This window comes from Bubalus bubalis, chromosome 1, assembly GCF_019923935.1.
Source record: "Bubalus bubalis isolate 160015118507 breed Murrah chromosome 1, NDDB_SH_1, whole genome shotgun sequence".
Classification (NCBI taxonomy): domain Eukaryota; kingdom Metazoa; phylum Chordata; class Mammalia; order Artiodactyla; family Bovidae; genus Bubalus; species Bubalus bubalis.
This window is the reverse complement of record NC_059157.1, coordinates 80752560-80770647: the sequence shown is the minus strand read 5'-3', so window position 1 is coordinate 80770647 and position 18088 is coordinate 80752560. Positions and strand designations below refer to the sequence as shown.

Here is an 18088-nt window from a genome sequence, read left to right as displayed (position 1 = left end):
GGATCTGGCAGAATTAAGCTTAGTGAGAATGGTACAGATCTCACAAAGATGCTGTAAAATTTGCTGACATAACTGTGGAAAGTGACTAGAACAGTGTTGCCATCTAGTAAGAGCTCACTAAGTGGGTACATCCGGTTGAGCAAATTGAAATCAAGAAAGAGATACTGTCGCTCATGTTCATCTTGTCTACAAATGACTCCAACTGTAATATTTTATCATTTCCTATTTATGATATAGGAAAAGTTCAGTTGTTCTTACAGTTTTTCAGGATTGCACTGTGTATGAATCAGTAGTCAGTAATATAGTCATTCTCACATTTAGTCTTCTATGCTTCTTTTTAAAGAGTCTGCTTCTTAAAATTGTGTCCTGTACTTTTATATTATTTTTCAGATTTAATGAAGTTATCAGAAAAAAGGGGAAAAAAATCTCATGCATATAAATTTGTCATTGTATTCGTAGCAAAGAGGCATCCAGTATCTTTCAATTCATTGCAGCATTATTTCTTTGAGGGACAGTTTTTTATTAAGTTCTTGATTCCTTTCTAAAAGATCTGAATCACTGAAGTTGTCAAATTGAGTTTCAGATTTCTCCTTTGCCTTCATTCCCTACCCAAGAACCAGCTTCCCCTCTTGGGCATGGATTATGTTTGGGTAAGAAGGAAGACTGTCCAGATTGATAAAGCAATACCCCTGGGAAAAGATGATTAACATGTATAAAGGGATTTCCCTGCAGTATAAATACCAGCATGCGCTCTCTTGGTGCTTCAGAGCCTCCCTGATGTATATATGCAGGTAGTGAGATTTGAAACGGCCCTTTGAGATGGTAATATAATAAAACTGACTTGAGGAGTGGCACCTCTTCTCCGTTTCTATTCTTTTGTGGGAATGAGTTGCCAACCTTTTACTTCGACTGATACCTTTATACCTCTGAATTCTGAGTCTTCTGCAACTCTGCCTCTGATAATGCATCCCAGTGCTGCGGAGTGCCTACCGGTCTCCAACCACGCCACCAACGTGATGTCCACAGGTACTAACTTCAATAACGGTCTACATGCGGCTGCGCCTTAAGATGTCAGGATGGGTGCTTTGAATCTTGTTAGTTTAGAATCTCATTTTTTAAAAAATTTTAATGTGTATTAAGTTAAATATTCAGGATATTAAAGAAGACAAAATGCCTAAGAAAATATTCAAGAAATATTAGTAAGTGTAGTAATTTCAAGTATTGTTGATTTTATTATAGAGATCTGTCTTCTATATAAGTAAACAGTGAGTCTGAAAACCATTTCTATGCAAACATGTATGGATAAAGAGTAAAACTAAAGAAATAGTGTAAAATAATTTAAAAGGTGATTTTTTTTTTCCTCTTAGAGATTTATTTGGTTTTTAGATTACATTTACTACCATGTCTAAAAAATGCCGTACACCTTTTAGTAAACACAACTGAATGATTCCTAATACCAACAACAGTGGGTTTCAAAGAATAAAATAATTAGATGTTTAAATACACTTTATTCAGATGGTAGAGAATCTCCCTACAATGCAGGAGACCCAGGTCTGATCCCTGGGTCAGGAAGATCCCATGGAGAAGGGAATGGCAACCCACTCCACTATTTTTGCCTGGAGAAGTCCAGGGACAGAGAAGCCTGGCAGGTTACAGTCCATGGGGTTGCAAAGAGTCAGACACAATTGAACGACTAACACTTTCACTTTAAATACACTTAACTTCTTTAGAATAATTAAAAACTCAGAAACCAAGTCTAGAGGCAATATAATATTTATTTGTTTATTTTTAAAACTTTTTATTTTATATTGGAGTATAGTCGGTTAACAATGCTGTGATATTTTCAGATGGACAGCAGAGGAATTCAGCCATACATATACTATATCCTTTTTTACCCAAACTCCCCTCCCATCTAGGCTAGAGGCAATATAATATTTAGAACCCATGAACTGATTTGAATTTTTTCAAGATTTAGTTCTGAAGAAATTTCAACCTTTAATCAAGTTTTTATATTTTCTTATATAACTTTCTTAGATGAAAATTAAAATTAATTCAAATATATTGTCTCAAACACAACCAAGCAAATAAATATGTTTTGTTAATGTGTCTAATTTTTACTCAGTAACAAAGGGTTTTGATTAATAAACAATGTCTTGGGTAAATGTCTGTTTAATAGCACTTCTCACTTGTAAAGCAATCTAAATATGAGCTAAATTTTATAAATTTAAAAATCAATTTGAGTTGACACATTTATATGCCAATTTAAAATATTTTAGCCTTATATTTTGTTAAAATTAAGCAGCTTTGAAAGTTATATGTAAGTTTGGTGTTAATCTTCAACAGAATTTTCAAATATCTGAAGATCATATTATCCAGATTTGGGGAAAATTATTAATGTAGAGATGTTTTTTATCTACTGAAGAGTTTCAGAATTTAATTAAACATATACTGATGCAAATATCCTCAAACATGGTTTTAAAAAAATGTAATAAAGTATTTTTATGAAGAGGTGTGGTATAAGTAAATTTAAACAATTATCACATATTGTTGTATTGTTCAGTCGCTAAGTCTGAACTCTGCAACTCTTTGCAATCCATGGACTGCAGCATGCCAGACTTCCCTGTCCTTCACTATCTCCTGGACTCTTCCCATACAATTATCACATAGCTAATTGTGTATTTTAAATAATGGACATTTAAATAGATTGAGAATGAGAAGGATAATGCATTTTTTGCATAATATACTGTATGTGATAGTATTTGGCTAGAATAAAAATTGGAATTGAGGTTAAAAATAAGCAGGTTTAAGCTCAAAACCCTATTTATTTAAAAAAAATAAAATTAAATAAATAATGTATCTAGTAAATTAGCTTGTCATTTATATGACTTCCCCAAATCAGCAAAACAAAAGGAATTTAAACCTTGGAGGTAAAAAAATTCCTAATTAGTAAAAATGTCCTAAATGGCTATTGTTATTGTTTTAAATAGCAATAGCATTGATTTTATAATTTCTCCATCAAATTGTAATCATATATATCTAATTGTCTAGGTAAAGAATTAGAAATGATTATAATGAGAGGGAAATGGCAACCCACTCCAGTGTTCTTGCCTGGAGAATCCCAGGGACGGGGGAGCCTGGTGGGCTGCTGTCTATGGGGTCGCACAGACTTGGACACGACTGAAGCGACTTAGCAGCAGCAGCAGCATAATGAGAGGAGCAGTTGGATATTCAGTGCGTTTCATGTTTGTTTAATTTTGGAATGCATAGAAATCATTATAACACAAAATGACTTTAGTTCTATGTGTCAGTTGTAAAATGAAAATTTATACAGATACTTTAAAATATTAAAAATGAGTTATAGTTAGGGAAAATGTTTTACTTTCTGTCTTTAATTGATAGACTATATATTTTCAAAAAGGATTATAAATCTCTTCTAATATCTCATATTATTCAAGAAGATACAATTATATTTTTGAAAATCCACCACTCTATTCAGGATATAATGGGAAAAAGTAAAAAATAAGATACATAAGAAAACATTGATTAGTGATTTTATTGTTAATAGTCCATTGTGATTCATGTTGAAAGCTTGATAAAAGTTAAGTAATTCAAATTTAATTTCAAAGTACACCTCAATTCAATGACAGTTGTAGCTATTTATAAATGAAGTTAAATTTATGCTGGATTCAACCTTTATAAACCTCTAGTTACTCAGTGATCGATGAACTTATTTTTTGATCAGCTTCATCATTAGAATTGTTCAATTAATTGTGTGCATGGAGAAAATCTACAAGCTCATGGTTTCAATACCAGCCTAAATACAGTGTACATTGTCACAGAGTTTTTGTAAGCCTCTGAATTTAATGGAGTTTCATGATCATACCCAATAAAAGGCTAGTGGCTCTGCCACTTCCTCTTTGATGGAAGAAATTTATTAGGTGAATAAGCAGAAGTAAAAGTAAAGACACATTATGAGTTGATTTCTGTATTCATTGCTCCAGAAAAAGACAATTTTATAGTACCATGTTATATGAGAATTTTAAGAGACTATCCTCTGGTCAGTTCTTTGCAATGTCTACATTGGGTGAAACCTGCAAGAATTCTGCAGCTTCCAGTTGTGTGCATGCGCTCAGTCACTCAGTCATGTCCGACACTTGGCAACCTCATGGACTGTAGCCCACCAAGGTTAAAACTGGTCAGTCACGCCAACCCAGAGCACTGGATATAATTAATGAAGGCTCTAGTCCACTGTGATGATTCATGAACTCGTTACTTGGGAAAAATGTCAACCCCTAGTTTTAGCATACTCATCAGAGAACTGCCCCCAAATGAGAACAAATTACTGGCATATAACTTTAAGAATAGCATAAATGTGTACTTTTGAAATGAAACGAATGTGTCTTGAATCCTCATACATTTTCTTACCAGTCCCGTCTATTTTGTCTTTGGTCCAAACTCCTAAATGTTTGTGCACATGTTTTGTGGTGACAACGCTGGGAAACACAGCAACAGGACTTCATTATTCTGTCCCTTCCTGTCATTATGGAAACCAGTCATCCACCTATGGCGTGATGGCAGGTAAGAACAATTGTCTTTACACATAAGATTGAGTTTGGGGACGCTTGGATGCATTTTCTCGGTCGAAGGGAATCTTGACCAGAGTGTATCATGAAATTCAGATCTCCTAACCTTAGAAATTGCTGCTAAATCCACCACTTACTATAATGGTCCCTGATCTGTGATGCCTTCAGAGATCATAATAGTTACACTTGATCACTGCTGCTCTCCACAATCCTGAAATGAACTGCTATGCTTCTTAACTCCTGTGTTTGCTTTGTATGATTTTTATTCTGATTCTCTGTTGCCAAACTGCTAATTGTCACTTGGTTATGCCATTGGTGGGCTTGTCTCCAGTAATAATAAGGAGGCTGCTAGCCTTATGTAACTATTTAAATTTAAAAGTAAATTAACTAAAATAAGGTCAGATTTAAAATTCCTCAGTTGCCAACAGTGAGCAAGTCAGCAAAAGCTTTAAATGACCACTTCATTGCCCGCCTCCATACCAACAGAGTTAATGATTATGAGGTACAGAACTTAATAGTCATCATTGTCCCTTGAGATTTTGGCTATTCCTTCAGTTCCTAAATTTAAAATAAAACAGGAAAGTGCTTAATAATCTTTTGTGGCTACCAAAGCAGATAGACTAACTTATAGAGCATATTCCTCATCACAGTATTTCTTTTGGCCATTTGGTCTGTAAAGATAAATAAGACATTGAAGGCTAAGAGAGATTTGCAGCAGCTTTAGCCATAGTTGAATCCTTGGCAGCCCTGCCTGAGATGCTCTGAGTCTTGGATAAGATTGAAATAGTATAAGTTACATACTTATTTCCCTCTGGATAAAGAAAGCATCACTATATCAAGATAAACTATCTTGTTTGCTGACACTTAAATGAAGGTATTGTTAGCAACTTTCTTAAGGGAAAGAAAATCTGACCTAAGAGATCCACTCATCACAAAATTTATGACTTAATTTTAGACCACGGCTATACAGTAATTTTTTTGTGCACAGAAATTATTTAGAAATCTCAATCTTCTATATTTATTTCTGCAGCAAGAAATAATTTCAGTGACAATAAACTACTAATGTTCTATGTGAAAAATATAAACGTGTGTATGCATGCTTGTGTAATAGTTGTTATCCAAGTAGGTAATTAAAAAATCAAACATAGATTTATGCCTATAAATTTGAAATTAAATTGAACAAAGAATTTAGTTCACCAACCTTTAATTTCTAAAAATTTCTCAAATTAACACTAAATAAAACATTAAAACTTTAAAATAATATATTCTAGAACAAATTAGCTTTTCCTACATTCTGTTAGAAAGCATTCTGAATAAACTTATATCCTCACCTTTATGATGAAGTGAAAACTGATGTTCTTAATGGTTACCTTTAAATCCTAATGTCTCTCTTCAATAATTAAAAAATAAGGAAAGTCATATTTTTCTTCCTCTGTGAGAATGGACCATTTATGATTCGTGTACTTAGCTGTTAATCAGTATTCATGGTTAATGAGAGGACCTCTCGTTGAAGATGAACTACTTTCATTATAAAAATAGTGGAACAATGTGCATTTAGTCACTAGCGGTGCCGGTCAAATGCTTTCTGTGGCCTCCACCACCCTTGAATTACAGAGACAAGAAATGACGAGCTCATAGACATGTGCTACTCTTTCTTGGAGGAGAGAGTCCTTGCTGTTCCTTCACAGTAATTCCCAGGAACCCACGTGCAACTTAAGTCATCTCTGCACCCAGCAAGGGGCAGCAGCAATGAGTGGAGGTTAGCACTCAGACCAAACACTGTGAGATGATTTTTACTACTACCTTCCTCCCACCAGATATAGGTAGAAGCTGCTGAGTTCACAGCTGGCCTGAGAAATCTGACTTCCTTCCTGTTTCCAGGGTTGCAGATAACAAGCCCAGGTTCACACTGAGAGTCCACAGGCAACTCTGGTTGTGCTGGTCCAAGTTTCCTCAGCAGGCCCTCAGCAAACTTTCATCTCCATTAGAAGTTAAAAAGGAGAGGTCTTTGGAAAAACCTTTTAAAATGATTCAAAGCCCAGGTTGGTGATAATAATGAAAAAAATGGATGTCCTAAGCTTTGGAGGTATCGCTGTGGTCTTAAACCAAAATTACATATATTTTGTCGCTGAAAGAAAAATTCACCATGTCAAGCATAGAGATTATATTTGAATATTTTTGAGAGGGAGATCATTAAAATGTGATGTGCTTTGTAATTTGTTACAATGTCACTATTTTGAAATATATTCAGTATTAGCCTTTGCATCACGGCAGATTAAATCTCAGAGAATCTGAACCTTTCTGCTGTCATCCCAAGAGAAGCTACACAAATTGAGTCATAAAACACAGGGATTCAGAATATTCAGGAATTCAGAAAAGGTTTAAAATACACAAGAGAAACCTGGTAATGTCATTTGAATTTTCTGAGAAGTCTCAGGCGTTCATCAAATCAGCCACTTCCACACAATCCACCGAAGCCTCTAATCACCAACAACGAAGGTTCATTGTCACATACTCCATATAAAAGTGAAGCTGCACAAAGAGCAATATTTCAAAGGGTGTGAAATTGCTTTATTTGAATATGGTTATTTTATCCCTATGCTCTGATGCTTATATGTAGTCTGAGCATTTCATTAAATTAATAACTCACTGGAAAGCAAGACCTACAGCTCATATTTTAAGCTAAGGTTGGTAGGACGGATTCTAATCATCAGATGAATCCTCTGTGCCTCATAGTCCAGGTGTGGAGATATCAAAGAGAATGATTGGTGGGGTGAAATGAATTAGCCACACCAGGAACTAATTATAAACCTCGTTCAAGGTAGCATCTCAAAATGTTAGTCTCTTCACATCCAAGTTGTGATGGGTACCATACATAGCTCTATCTGAGTTGAGTTGTGGCAGCTTTCTACCAACTTAGCCTGGTTTTCTCCTTGACCTTCTCTTCAGATACATTCATAGTTAAATTTCTTCTTCTGTTTCTTCTCTCCTAAGTACTTAAATAATTCAACAGCCTACAGCATGGATAATAGGAAACAGGGAATTACAAATACTATTCAAAAATCTCTTCTAGATAAACACAAAAGAAAACTAATAACAAAAACCTTTCAAAATTCTGATTTCTGGGTATACAAGGTGGTGTCTGTTCTCATTTGTAAAGCTGGGTGAAAGTAGGAAAACAAACTTAACGAGCTGTGTACCTTGCCCACCATCCTGTGTAAACTGGGCAAATCAGCTACATGGTAATGATTGCTAAACCCAGCAAGGTTATGTGTTTTAATGGCCACCCAAGATGTGCAGTAAGAGTCCTTGATTAAAAATTGATCTTAAGAGAAAAGCAAAATAGCTGATGTTGGAAAATTATTCAAGGAGATGAATGCTCTTTTTTAATGAGATGTGGATAATAAGAATAAAAGATGAATATAGCTAAAAAGTGTCTTTTCCACCTGGGCTAGGACAAAAGGTACCAGAAATACGTTTCACATTTACATAGGAAAACAGTCTACTTTGGAGGCCATCTCTTCATTCTTAAATTGTCTTTTTTCCATTTCCTTTTTTCTTTTTTGTTTTATTTAGTTTTATTTTTTGCCTCACTTATTCTGGATGTGTTGACACTAAGGGAAGGAGTCATTCTGACCATCTTTTGCCTCTGGATCATGAAAGGCGCCTGCAGTAGCATGGACACTGTGTATTTTTCCTGAAATTATGTAGCATCTGTCTCAACTTCACAACTCAAAAGCAGCCGCAGGCAATCTGTAAACAAATGGCCATGGCTGAGCTCCAAATCAACCTAATTTACAGAACTAGGCAGAAGACCTGTTTATATGTGGATAGGATGTAGCAATGCACAAAAGAGAAAAAAAAATCACAATTCAAATTTATGATTTGTTTCACATTGTCATGCGTGAACGTAAAAAAAAGAAAATAAATGGAAATATTTAAATGAACTGTGCTGTGCATCTCTACAGCAAGGTGGGGGTATTTTACTATGTCCTTCTGCTTCCCCTGTTTGTTCTTTTAAAGCTTCTAGCCCACAACCTCAGAGATGTTGTCAGTTAGCATCTGGCTGAGCCACGTGCTGCAGAAAAGCAGTCTGCCCCCTATCGTGGGGCCCTGAATCAGGTGCTGTAAGGCACGCTGGACCTCAGCTTCCCATCTTCTGCTTTTAAAGACTTAACTTTGTTCCTCTCCCTCCTCTGCCATCCAGAAGTCCATGCAGAGCAGTTCAGAGAGGCTATGGTGGATTACTCTGCAGGGTGAAAATCCATCTTGGACTGTAAAGAATGTACAAACCCTTCCAAGCTATTTAGGTGTGCACTTGTTCTAGGCTTATAGATAAGTTTGGTTTATCAGTGTTTTGGAAAATATTCATGAAACTTCTGTGGCACACAACTTCCTGCATCTTTTCTCTCCGTGCTCAAACCCCGACTTCTTAATATTCCAGGCTTTAGAAAAACCTTTTAAAATACCTTGTCACATATACTATACCAATCAATCCCCATTTTCCCCCAAATATAGGATCATATAATAGAAATCAGTTTGTCTGACTGTGCTTGTGACTGTCCCAAATTTCTGTTTAACATTAGTTTCAGGAAAACTGTGTCCCTGTGGATAATTGTGGATACTTTCAGTTAATGAAAAATAACGCAGCACACATTGTGTTTTCCTTCCTCCTCTAGATGCCAAACTTTTGAACATGGTATTTCTTGTATACTCTTTATGGACTCATGTTCAAATTTATTTTCTAAATGTCCATTTCGCCAGAGTATTTATAATGTATACACTAGCTTTAAATTTTTCCCTAAATAGAGATGGCACACTTCCAATATTTTTGTAAATATTTATAAAACTTTTGTTTGAAAGCATTTGTTTAATGTGGCCAAACATATTTAAGATGCAGAATCTTTGAGTCATCTGATTTCCCTGAGTACAGATTACCTGAAAAATGAACTGATTATTGATGTGGCTTATTGCGGTGTTCACAGGGCTTCACTTCTAGTTTCAATTGTATAGTGAATTCATCTTAGCACCCAAGGAAAGTTATTTGTTTTTATATGAATTTTAAATTGTGGATAAAAAAATACACACTTTTTTCTCTGAAAATAAAACAAAAGTCCTTATATAAATATTAAGTAAATGTTAACATAAAGGTGATAAATTTTTTTACATATTAGTATTTTACTTAACTAGTAGAAATCTAAAATTAATAGTAGGCCAAAAATGAGCTCTGTTAAAATGTAACAAACATTTAAAAAATTGAATTTTGTAATAAATTAAAAATTGATAAAATTGCTTTTTAAAATTGTATCTGGTCTATTCAATGTACCACCCACTAAAGCAAAAAGTGGATGATTAACAACAACAACAAAAAACTGGATAGTTTTGATTTTTGAAAGTAATATGAATTGCTTTAGACAGAAATAGTTTCTTTTGTACGTTTTTTTATATCCATGAAACAGCTATACTTATTTTATGATGTTTTGCTTAATTTCTCACTTGTATGTATTTTGTTTCAGAAAAATAATAGTCTACTGGATAGGGGTACATTTCAAAATTATATTTTCTCATATAAATAATATGAGCCAACAACTTACTGACTTGCAATATTCTTTGCTCATTACATATTGATATATTAATTTAAGATTTATATATTCTGGCAAAATACACTATTACTCATGTCTGATTTCTGACTGTATTTATAGAGAAATTATAAGTAGCATAAAACTGATGTATTTTTTAGTAAGTTTCTAAGAATGATTACTGCCTATATTCTATAGTCATTTATATTTAATTTATACTCATAAGAAAAATGATTAATTATTGAATATTTTATTTATATCAAAATGTCTTGGTTATACCTGTGTCATTTAATATAAAGTGAAATCCTTATGAATAAAAATGTAATATACTGCTGAAGAAAACAGAAATAAAATGTGTGGGAATTTGGCTTATACCATCCTGTCACCAATACTCCCTGACTGAGATACTCTCTTCTTTCCAAGTGAAGAATGAAATCTAGAAGCAATTAAACCATTAAATCATGTAGTTTTTTGAGATTTCTCATTTAACTAACTCAATGGATTCAGTGCTTCATCATTTATGAGGGATTATGTATCATATCTCGGAGAAGGAAATGGCAACCCATTCCAGTATTCTTGCCTGGAGAATCCCAGGGACAGAGGAGCCTGGTGGGCTGCTGTCCATGGGGTGGCACAGAGTCGGACACGACTGAAGCAACTCAGCAGCAGCAGCAGCATGTATCATATGTAGAATTGCACCCTTCCTTGACACTTACTTTTTGTTCTTAAATAGTAATCAAGAAATGATTCCATCATAGTATATTTTGCAAGAATCTTGTTACTGACCTTCTAATAGATCTTTAAAAGTTACTTTTTGTCAACATTAAATCTATTTAAACCTTATTAATGTATTTTTTGTTCTCATAATTTTCTTTTTACCTGCCTTTACTAAATTAAGCATTTACGGATAAAACATTGGATTTCTTAATGCTGTAAAATCAATTTTTCAATGCTATGAAAATTTCCCAGCATAGCACTTAACATACACCTTGATTATAATTAAGAAAATATACATTCTGGTAGAGTTGAACCTCAGATTCACAATAACAGATGAAAAGATTTTTGTTTGTTTGTTTTTGGGGAGCCATGCTGAATTCCATAACCAGGAATCAAACCCACGCCCCCTATACTGGAAGGATGAAGTCTTAACCACTGGACCGCTATGAAAGTCTTTTAAGAGAAAAACAATGATGGAAAACTCACACTTTTTTGAAATTTGCTTATTTCTATTTAAATTATTTGCAAGTCCGTGGTTCTTTCCTTTGGCTTTGCATTATCTTTGTTTTCGCTGCTCCCAGGAAGGTGGAAAAAAATGATCCCATTTAAACTAAGCTACACTGACTTCTACTTCAGAAAAGCAAATGTCAGTTAACCTTTTAGAACTGAGACTGGCTGTCACAGAACAATCTGATGGGCCAAAATTTTCCTTGTATCAAAATGAGGGATAATTACAAATGGTCCTTTTCTTGTTGTTACAGGGAGCTTAACCCCTTGTCTTTATAAGTTTCCTGACCACACGTTGAGTCATGGTTTTCCTCCCATGCATCAGCCTCTCCTTTCAGAGGACCTCACTGCCGCTGATTTCAAGCAGGAGCTCAGGCGGAAAAGCAAATTGGTTGAAGAGCCAATAGACATGGATTCTCCAGAAATCCGAGAACTTGAAAAGTTTGCCAATGAGTTTAAAGTGAGAAGAATTAAGCTAGGTAGGTGCTTGTTAACAGCTGTGGGACACATAACTCCGTCTTGCAAAGTCTTTATTACTGTTTAATCTATTACACGCTGCTCAGAAGTCTAAGACAGTTCTCATGCTACATCTCTACTGTGGATGTAAGTTACTTGAATTATGAAAACCTATAGCAACCTTCATTTCCTTGTAAATTCTTAGCAGCCAAAATATATAGATTTCTAAATTAATGGTCTCCTTTTCAAACATAAGTTTAGAAATACCTTTGTTTTATTTGAATTAATACCTTTGTGTGATTCAAAGGCTAAAAAGCTGTGCGAATTGTATCCCTCTGCTTATCCTTCCTGTTTATCAATGTTATTAGTTTCTGTGAATCCTTCTATTCTATGCATATTCATATAAGCAAATTCATGTATTTCTTCATATAGACGTTTTTCATTTGACTATTTTGGAGAGCTTTCAGTATTAGTTTTTTAGAGAGCTCTTCTTTTTAATGCATCTCTCAATTCCATTTTATGAATATATTACCAGTCTCCTACTGATGGAATTTAGATGGTCTTCAATCTTATGTTACTGAAGACATTGATGCAATGATTAACTTCATAAATAGCATTTTGCACCGATAAAAATATATGTGCAGGGAAAGTGTTAAAAGCAAAATTGTTTGATTGAAGAGTATGTGTATTTGTAATTTCAGTAGATGTCAAATTGGTCTCTATGTAAGTTCTAACAAATCTTATTGCCACCATGAGTATCTCCTTTGCCACTCTTCAGAATATGAATTCTGTTAAGGCAGAAGTTTTTTGTTTATTTCCTTTTGCTTTCTCCTTAATGGCATATCCTCAGCACTTGGAACAGTGACTTGCATGTAGAATAAAAAATAGTTATTGAAGGGAAAAAATGCTATTAATCTTTTGGACCTTTGCAAATCAGTTAGGTGAAAGTAGCAGTTTCATTTTAAATTTCCCTTATGAGTGAAGAGCGAAAGAAGTTTTTTCATGTGTTGGACAGTCATTTGTAATTCCTTTTCTGTGAACGATCTGTTCATAGCCTTTGCTCACTTTCTAGGGTGAAGTGTTTTTAATGTAAATAATCATAATAATTAACCTTGATTTAAATGCATGAAATATATTTTTAATGGATTGAACTGATAGTAGAAACTTCTGCATTTGTGGACTGAGCCATTGGTAACTTTTAATGATATAAATTGATGGGCATCATATGCAATCATTTTATGCATACAGGTATAGAGCCTTGGGCCCTGAATTAATATGTAGTTACTGTTTGTCATAAACACAGCAGTAGGCATCTTTATGACCTTCATTTTCAATTTCCTTTTTATATGACTGTGAATGTTTCAAATTCTACATTGATTACATTTGTCAACCTATATTCTGAGAATGTTTGAGAAAATCTATGAAAACTTTTTGCCTGGAGATAGAAGCATTACCAAATGATATAATAAATGCTTGGTGATATACATAAAATGTTGTGTGACCAAAGTCTCATAATAAGCATGCTTTTAGGGAAAGTAAACACAGTTCTTAGTTTTATTTGTTAACTTCAACATGTTGAATTTTTCACTCTTACAGTTGAGATAAAAATATTTGTGATATATCACCATATATTTTACATATATTTTAATATCTATAGATTTTGAGCATATTTCAACAGATGCCTAATAATAATGATTAGAGAGAATTTTTAAATGTCTTCTAAAGTGTGTATTAAGGATTCCCCGGTAGAACAGCTGGTAAAGAATCCATCTGCAATGCAGGAGACCCCAGTTCAATTTCTGGGTCAGGAAGATCCGTTGGAGAAGGGATAGGCTACCCATTCCAGTATTCTTCGGCTTCCCAGTGGCTCAGCTGGTAAAGAATCTGCCTGCTATGAGGGAGATCTGGATTTAGTCCCTGGGTTGGGAAGATCTCCTGGAGATGGGAACAGCTACCCACTCCAGTATTCCGGCCTGGAGAATTCCATGTACTATATAGTCCATGGGGTTGCAAAGAATAGTCTAACTACACTTATATTAGGTTATAAAAATGATTCATGTATAATTACTACAGTATATAGCACAGTGGCAAAAAAAAAAATCTGGATACATTAAAAAGAATCATTTCACTACTTTATACCTATGCTACATTGTCTAGAAACTTTTCTTATATATTTTTGCAAAGTGTGTTTAACACATTTATCCAATGTGGCTAAATATGAATGGCAGATGTTCCTATCTGAATTCTTTTGACTTCTAAATTATTAACTTATTAACTAGAAGGAATTTTTTAAAATACTAGACAATTCTACACTGAATAACCTTACTGTTATTCTAAATTGCTAACAAATATATCATTAAAAGCAATATTTAATAGTTGACAAAAATACTACATAAATTTATACAATAGTGGACCAAAATCAGTGTTTCTTGCAAAACTGAAGCTGATGGCCTTTGCTGTTCTTTCACAGGATACACCCAGACAAATGTCGGGGAAGCTCTGGCAGCTGTGCATGGCTCTGAATTCAGTCAAACAACTATCTGCCGATTTGAAAATCTGCAGCTCAGCTTCAAAAATGCATGCAAACTAAAAGCAATATTATCCAAATGGCTGGAGGAAGCCGAGCAAGTAGGAGGTACAAAAGCTGTGTTTCTGGAAACAGTGATGTTTTAACCTAAAAACAATGGTTTCCCTCAGTTGAATTTGTGCTAAAGAGAGAGGTTTGAAGTTTGGTTTGATTTTTCTCTTTGACATGAAAAATAAGTATCTTGTTTCATCACACTATAAAAAAAAGCAAGGCCAGTGAAAGTGTAGAAATAAATTTATTGAGAAGGTAAATAATCAGAGAATAAAATATATAGGGAAAGTTTCTACACAATGTGGCATAGTTGTAAAGTGGTGAAATGATTCTTTTTAATGTATCCAGATTTTTTCCTGCTGTGCTATATACTGTAGTAATTATTCATGAATCATTTTTACAACCTAATATAAGTGTAGCCAGACCATTCGCACACACCGTTCTTTCTAGTGAATAGCAAGCAATTGCTAGATGAACAATTTAATGTGATAAAAATTATCTACTTATATGAATGTCAAGGCTGGCTAAAGAGCAAGGTTTGATAGCATTTAGAGCAACTGTTTCAACAAAGATAGGGTATGATTTAAAGACAACTGTTAATATTTATAAAGTTAATATTATTTTCTGTGTTAACATTTTAATCTAGGGCTTGTAATCTAAAATGATGTATACTGCAAATATTTAAAACAAAAATGTATGGTAATTCTATTTTGTATTGTTTTATAAAGAAACTTTAAATCCAAATCTGATAGTTAAAAAAAAAAAACCTGCTTTGTTTTTGTAATTATTCATTGTTTTCACATCAGCTTTATACAATGAGAAAGTTGGTGCAAATGAAAGAAAAAGGAAACGGAGAACAACAATCAGGTATACTTTTGAGATATTAAAAGTTAGTGGAGAAGAAAATGATATTTTACAAATGGAATGAACATTTGAGTATAATATAGTTTCAATATAACATAAAAATGAATAGAGGCAATTGAGAAAATAGGTGAAAAAGCACAACATTCAATAAATTACTGCTGAGAAGCAGCTGGAAATTTAAAATTTGATGGAAAAATATGTATTGTTTGATTCAAGAACAGTTTTGCTCTGCAAGTTTTGGATAAAACAGAAGCTATACAATCACAGCTAAAAAGAATGACTGTTTCTACTGTCGGTTTAGACATAAATCTTGCTCCGGGAAAGACCCCATGGACTGTAGCCTACAGGCTCCCTCCATCCTGGGATTTTCCAGGCAAGAATACTAGAGTGGGTTGCCATTTCCTTCTCCAGGAGATCTTCCCGACCCAGGGATTGAACCCGGGTCTCCCACATTGTAGGCAGATGCTTTACCATCTGAGCCACAAGGGAAGTCAGTATGTTATCTATATTATTTCAAATTAACAAAACTGGTCACTAGTATTTTAGTTGCTTAAAGTTCAAAATGACTTCTAGCATTTCAAGCCAGATTGTTCATTTATCTTTTTGTAGTTTCCGTGAGGCTCATGGAGGAATTGCTAAAATACAGGTTTTGTTTTGGTTGGTTAGTTGTACACTAAACATTTCAATAACCTGAGTTCTGGGGGACATTTAGAAATGCATACAGAATTATTTTCTTCTCAGTAAGTCAGTGCCCTCTTGTGGCAGAAAGTGGATAAACAATGTCGGGGTTCCCCTCCTTAATTTCTTCCTGTGACTCTGGTAAAAGGAGCCTACATGAGACAAGCATCTAAATGTTCAAAAAAACTTCACATTTATTATTGTTGAAGAACTTTGAAGGTGTTTTCAGCATCTTTAGGTTTCCTTTTTACGTTAATGTTAATACTAATATTTAGGAAATGTAACCTACCTTGATTTTGATGGGCCTAAACCATCATCTCCCTTCTTCTTTCCTGCCAACTCCCCACCTCCCAGTATTGCTGCTAAAGACGCCCTGGAGAGACACTTTGGAGAACAGAATAAGCCTTCCTCTCAGGAGATCCTGCGGATGGCTGAAGAACTAAACCTGGAGAAAGAAGTGGTGAGGGTTTGGTTTTGTAACCGAAGGCAGAGAGAAAAACGGGTGAAGACAAGCCTGAATCAGAGTTTATTTACTATTTCTAAGGAGCATCTCGAATGCAGATAGGCTCTCCTATTGTGTAATAGCGAGTTTTTCTACTTTTCATTCCTTTCTCTTCTCCAGCCAAAATAGAAATTAGTTATTTGGTTAGCTTCAAAAAATCACATCAGTAATTTTTGCAGAAGTGTTTCTTTTCTACTTTAAAAATAAATACAATTTAAATTATGTTGATGAATTATTCTCAGAAGGCACACTGTACATTTTAAGCCAAAGACTAATAGGATTAAAACAATGATACTGTCCCTCTCACTATATCTTTCCCTCTATCTCTCCCTAACACACACACACACACACACACACACACACACGAGTATGCACATGTGCTCTTTTAGTTTAAAGATTCTTTTCCCAAAGGCTGTATATCTGCTTTTTAATATTTTAGTCAGTATGTCCCGTAAAGAATATCACCAGAGAAGATCCAATTATAAAATTCCTTACCTGATGCCCTGCTTGCCATCAGCTTTAATAGTTTGTTTGAACTAAAAGTTTTGCACTTAAGAACCAGAGGTGCCTTAGAATTTTATTATTGCATTTAGGAATAAATCTTAATCAGAAGTGATACCTTTGAAGTAACAATTAGGGCACAGAGCCCAAAGAAGTGTTTCAAAAGAAATTTGTAGAAATATTAATTTATGATCTTTTTATTCTTCCCAGACATTAGCTTTTTGATGTTTAGCTATGGAAAATATGCTTTATGGATTCTTGAGCCCCACACTACTGTTTCTATAAGCTATAAAAGTACAAGGAAGATGTCTGGCTTACTTGCTATTTCTCCAGTGCCTGGGAAAGCCTTTGCTCACAGCGGAAAGAAATCTTTGTTAAATGAACAAGGGAGTTTATTCTTAACAGTGGCCACAAACTTGAAGAGAGTCAAATTTAATACCATAGCTCATTTTTGAAATCTCACAACCTATAAAATCATCTGGGGTCCCATCAGAAAAGAGGATCATTTTTGGTTTAATTAGTTAGAATACGATTTATTGTTAATGAAAAAATTTGCTGTATTGAGCTTTTCAATTCAGGGAGTTGCACCTTAAGGAACATGTGTTTAATTAATAAGACTGTGCACCACTGTAGGGCATATGGAATATAGCCAATATTATATAGTACCTTTAAATAGAGGATAAGCTACAGAAGTACTGAATCACTCTTGTACACCTGAAATTAACATAATGTTGTAAATCAACTATACTTCAATTTAAAAAAGAATGCACTTCTTTAAAACTTGTAGGTAGAAGCAAACTGTAAAGTGTTACCACTATCAAATAGTGACTTTGTTTTGCGTTTTGAATGTCAATCTGCTGGCAATGTTTACCTAACTTATTTTATGTAACAAAAAATGGGAACAGTTAGACTAAATTTATTTAGAATGCTTACTAAATATACTGTCCTGTCTCTTGCTTTTTCTAATATTAATAAAGACTAAGGATTATGCAGATCGTAAACTATGTAGATTATATATATGTATGTGCACACATAATCAACATCAATTGGATAGCTGGAAACATTGATATATTATTAAAAGCAAACAAAAAAGATCAGTTTTCAGTGGCCTGATAATCCATGC

The 18088-nt window shown here is 34.2% G+C and overlaps 1 protein-coding gene across 1 annotated transcript; it reads left to right on the top strand.

Annotated features, from left to right (window-relative positions):
* The first annotated feature begins 762 nt into the window (after positions 1 to 762).
* On the top strand, positions 763 to 16903 carry POU1F1 (POU class 1 homeobox 1). Its single transcript, XM_006069114.4, has 6 exons — positions 763 to 1026; positions 4507 to 4578; positions 11641 to 11865; positions 14313 to 14477; positions 15227 to 15287; positions 16317 to 16903. The coding sequence occupies exons 1-6, from the start codon at positions 885 to 887 to the stop codon at positions 16525 to 16527; spliced, it is 876 nt and encodes a 291-aa protein (XP_006069176.1). The 5' UTR covers positions 763 to 884; the 3' UTR covers positions 16528 to 16903.
* Positions 16904 to 18088: the final 1185 nt, after the last annotated feature.

Coding starts and splice junctions, on each gene's coding strand:
- POU1F1 (XM_006069114.4), top strand. CDS start 885: ATGAGTTGCCAACCTTTTACTTCGACTGATACCTTTATACCTCTGAAT. Junction 11,866..14,312: donor AGTGAGAAGAATTAAGCTAG/GTAGGTGCTTGT, acceptor GTTCTTTCACAG/GATACACCCAGACAAATGTC. Junction 15,288..16,316: donor AAACGGAGAACAACAATCAG/GTATACTTTTGA, acceptor CCCACCTCCCAG/TATTGCTGCTAAAGACGCCC.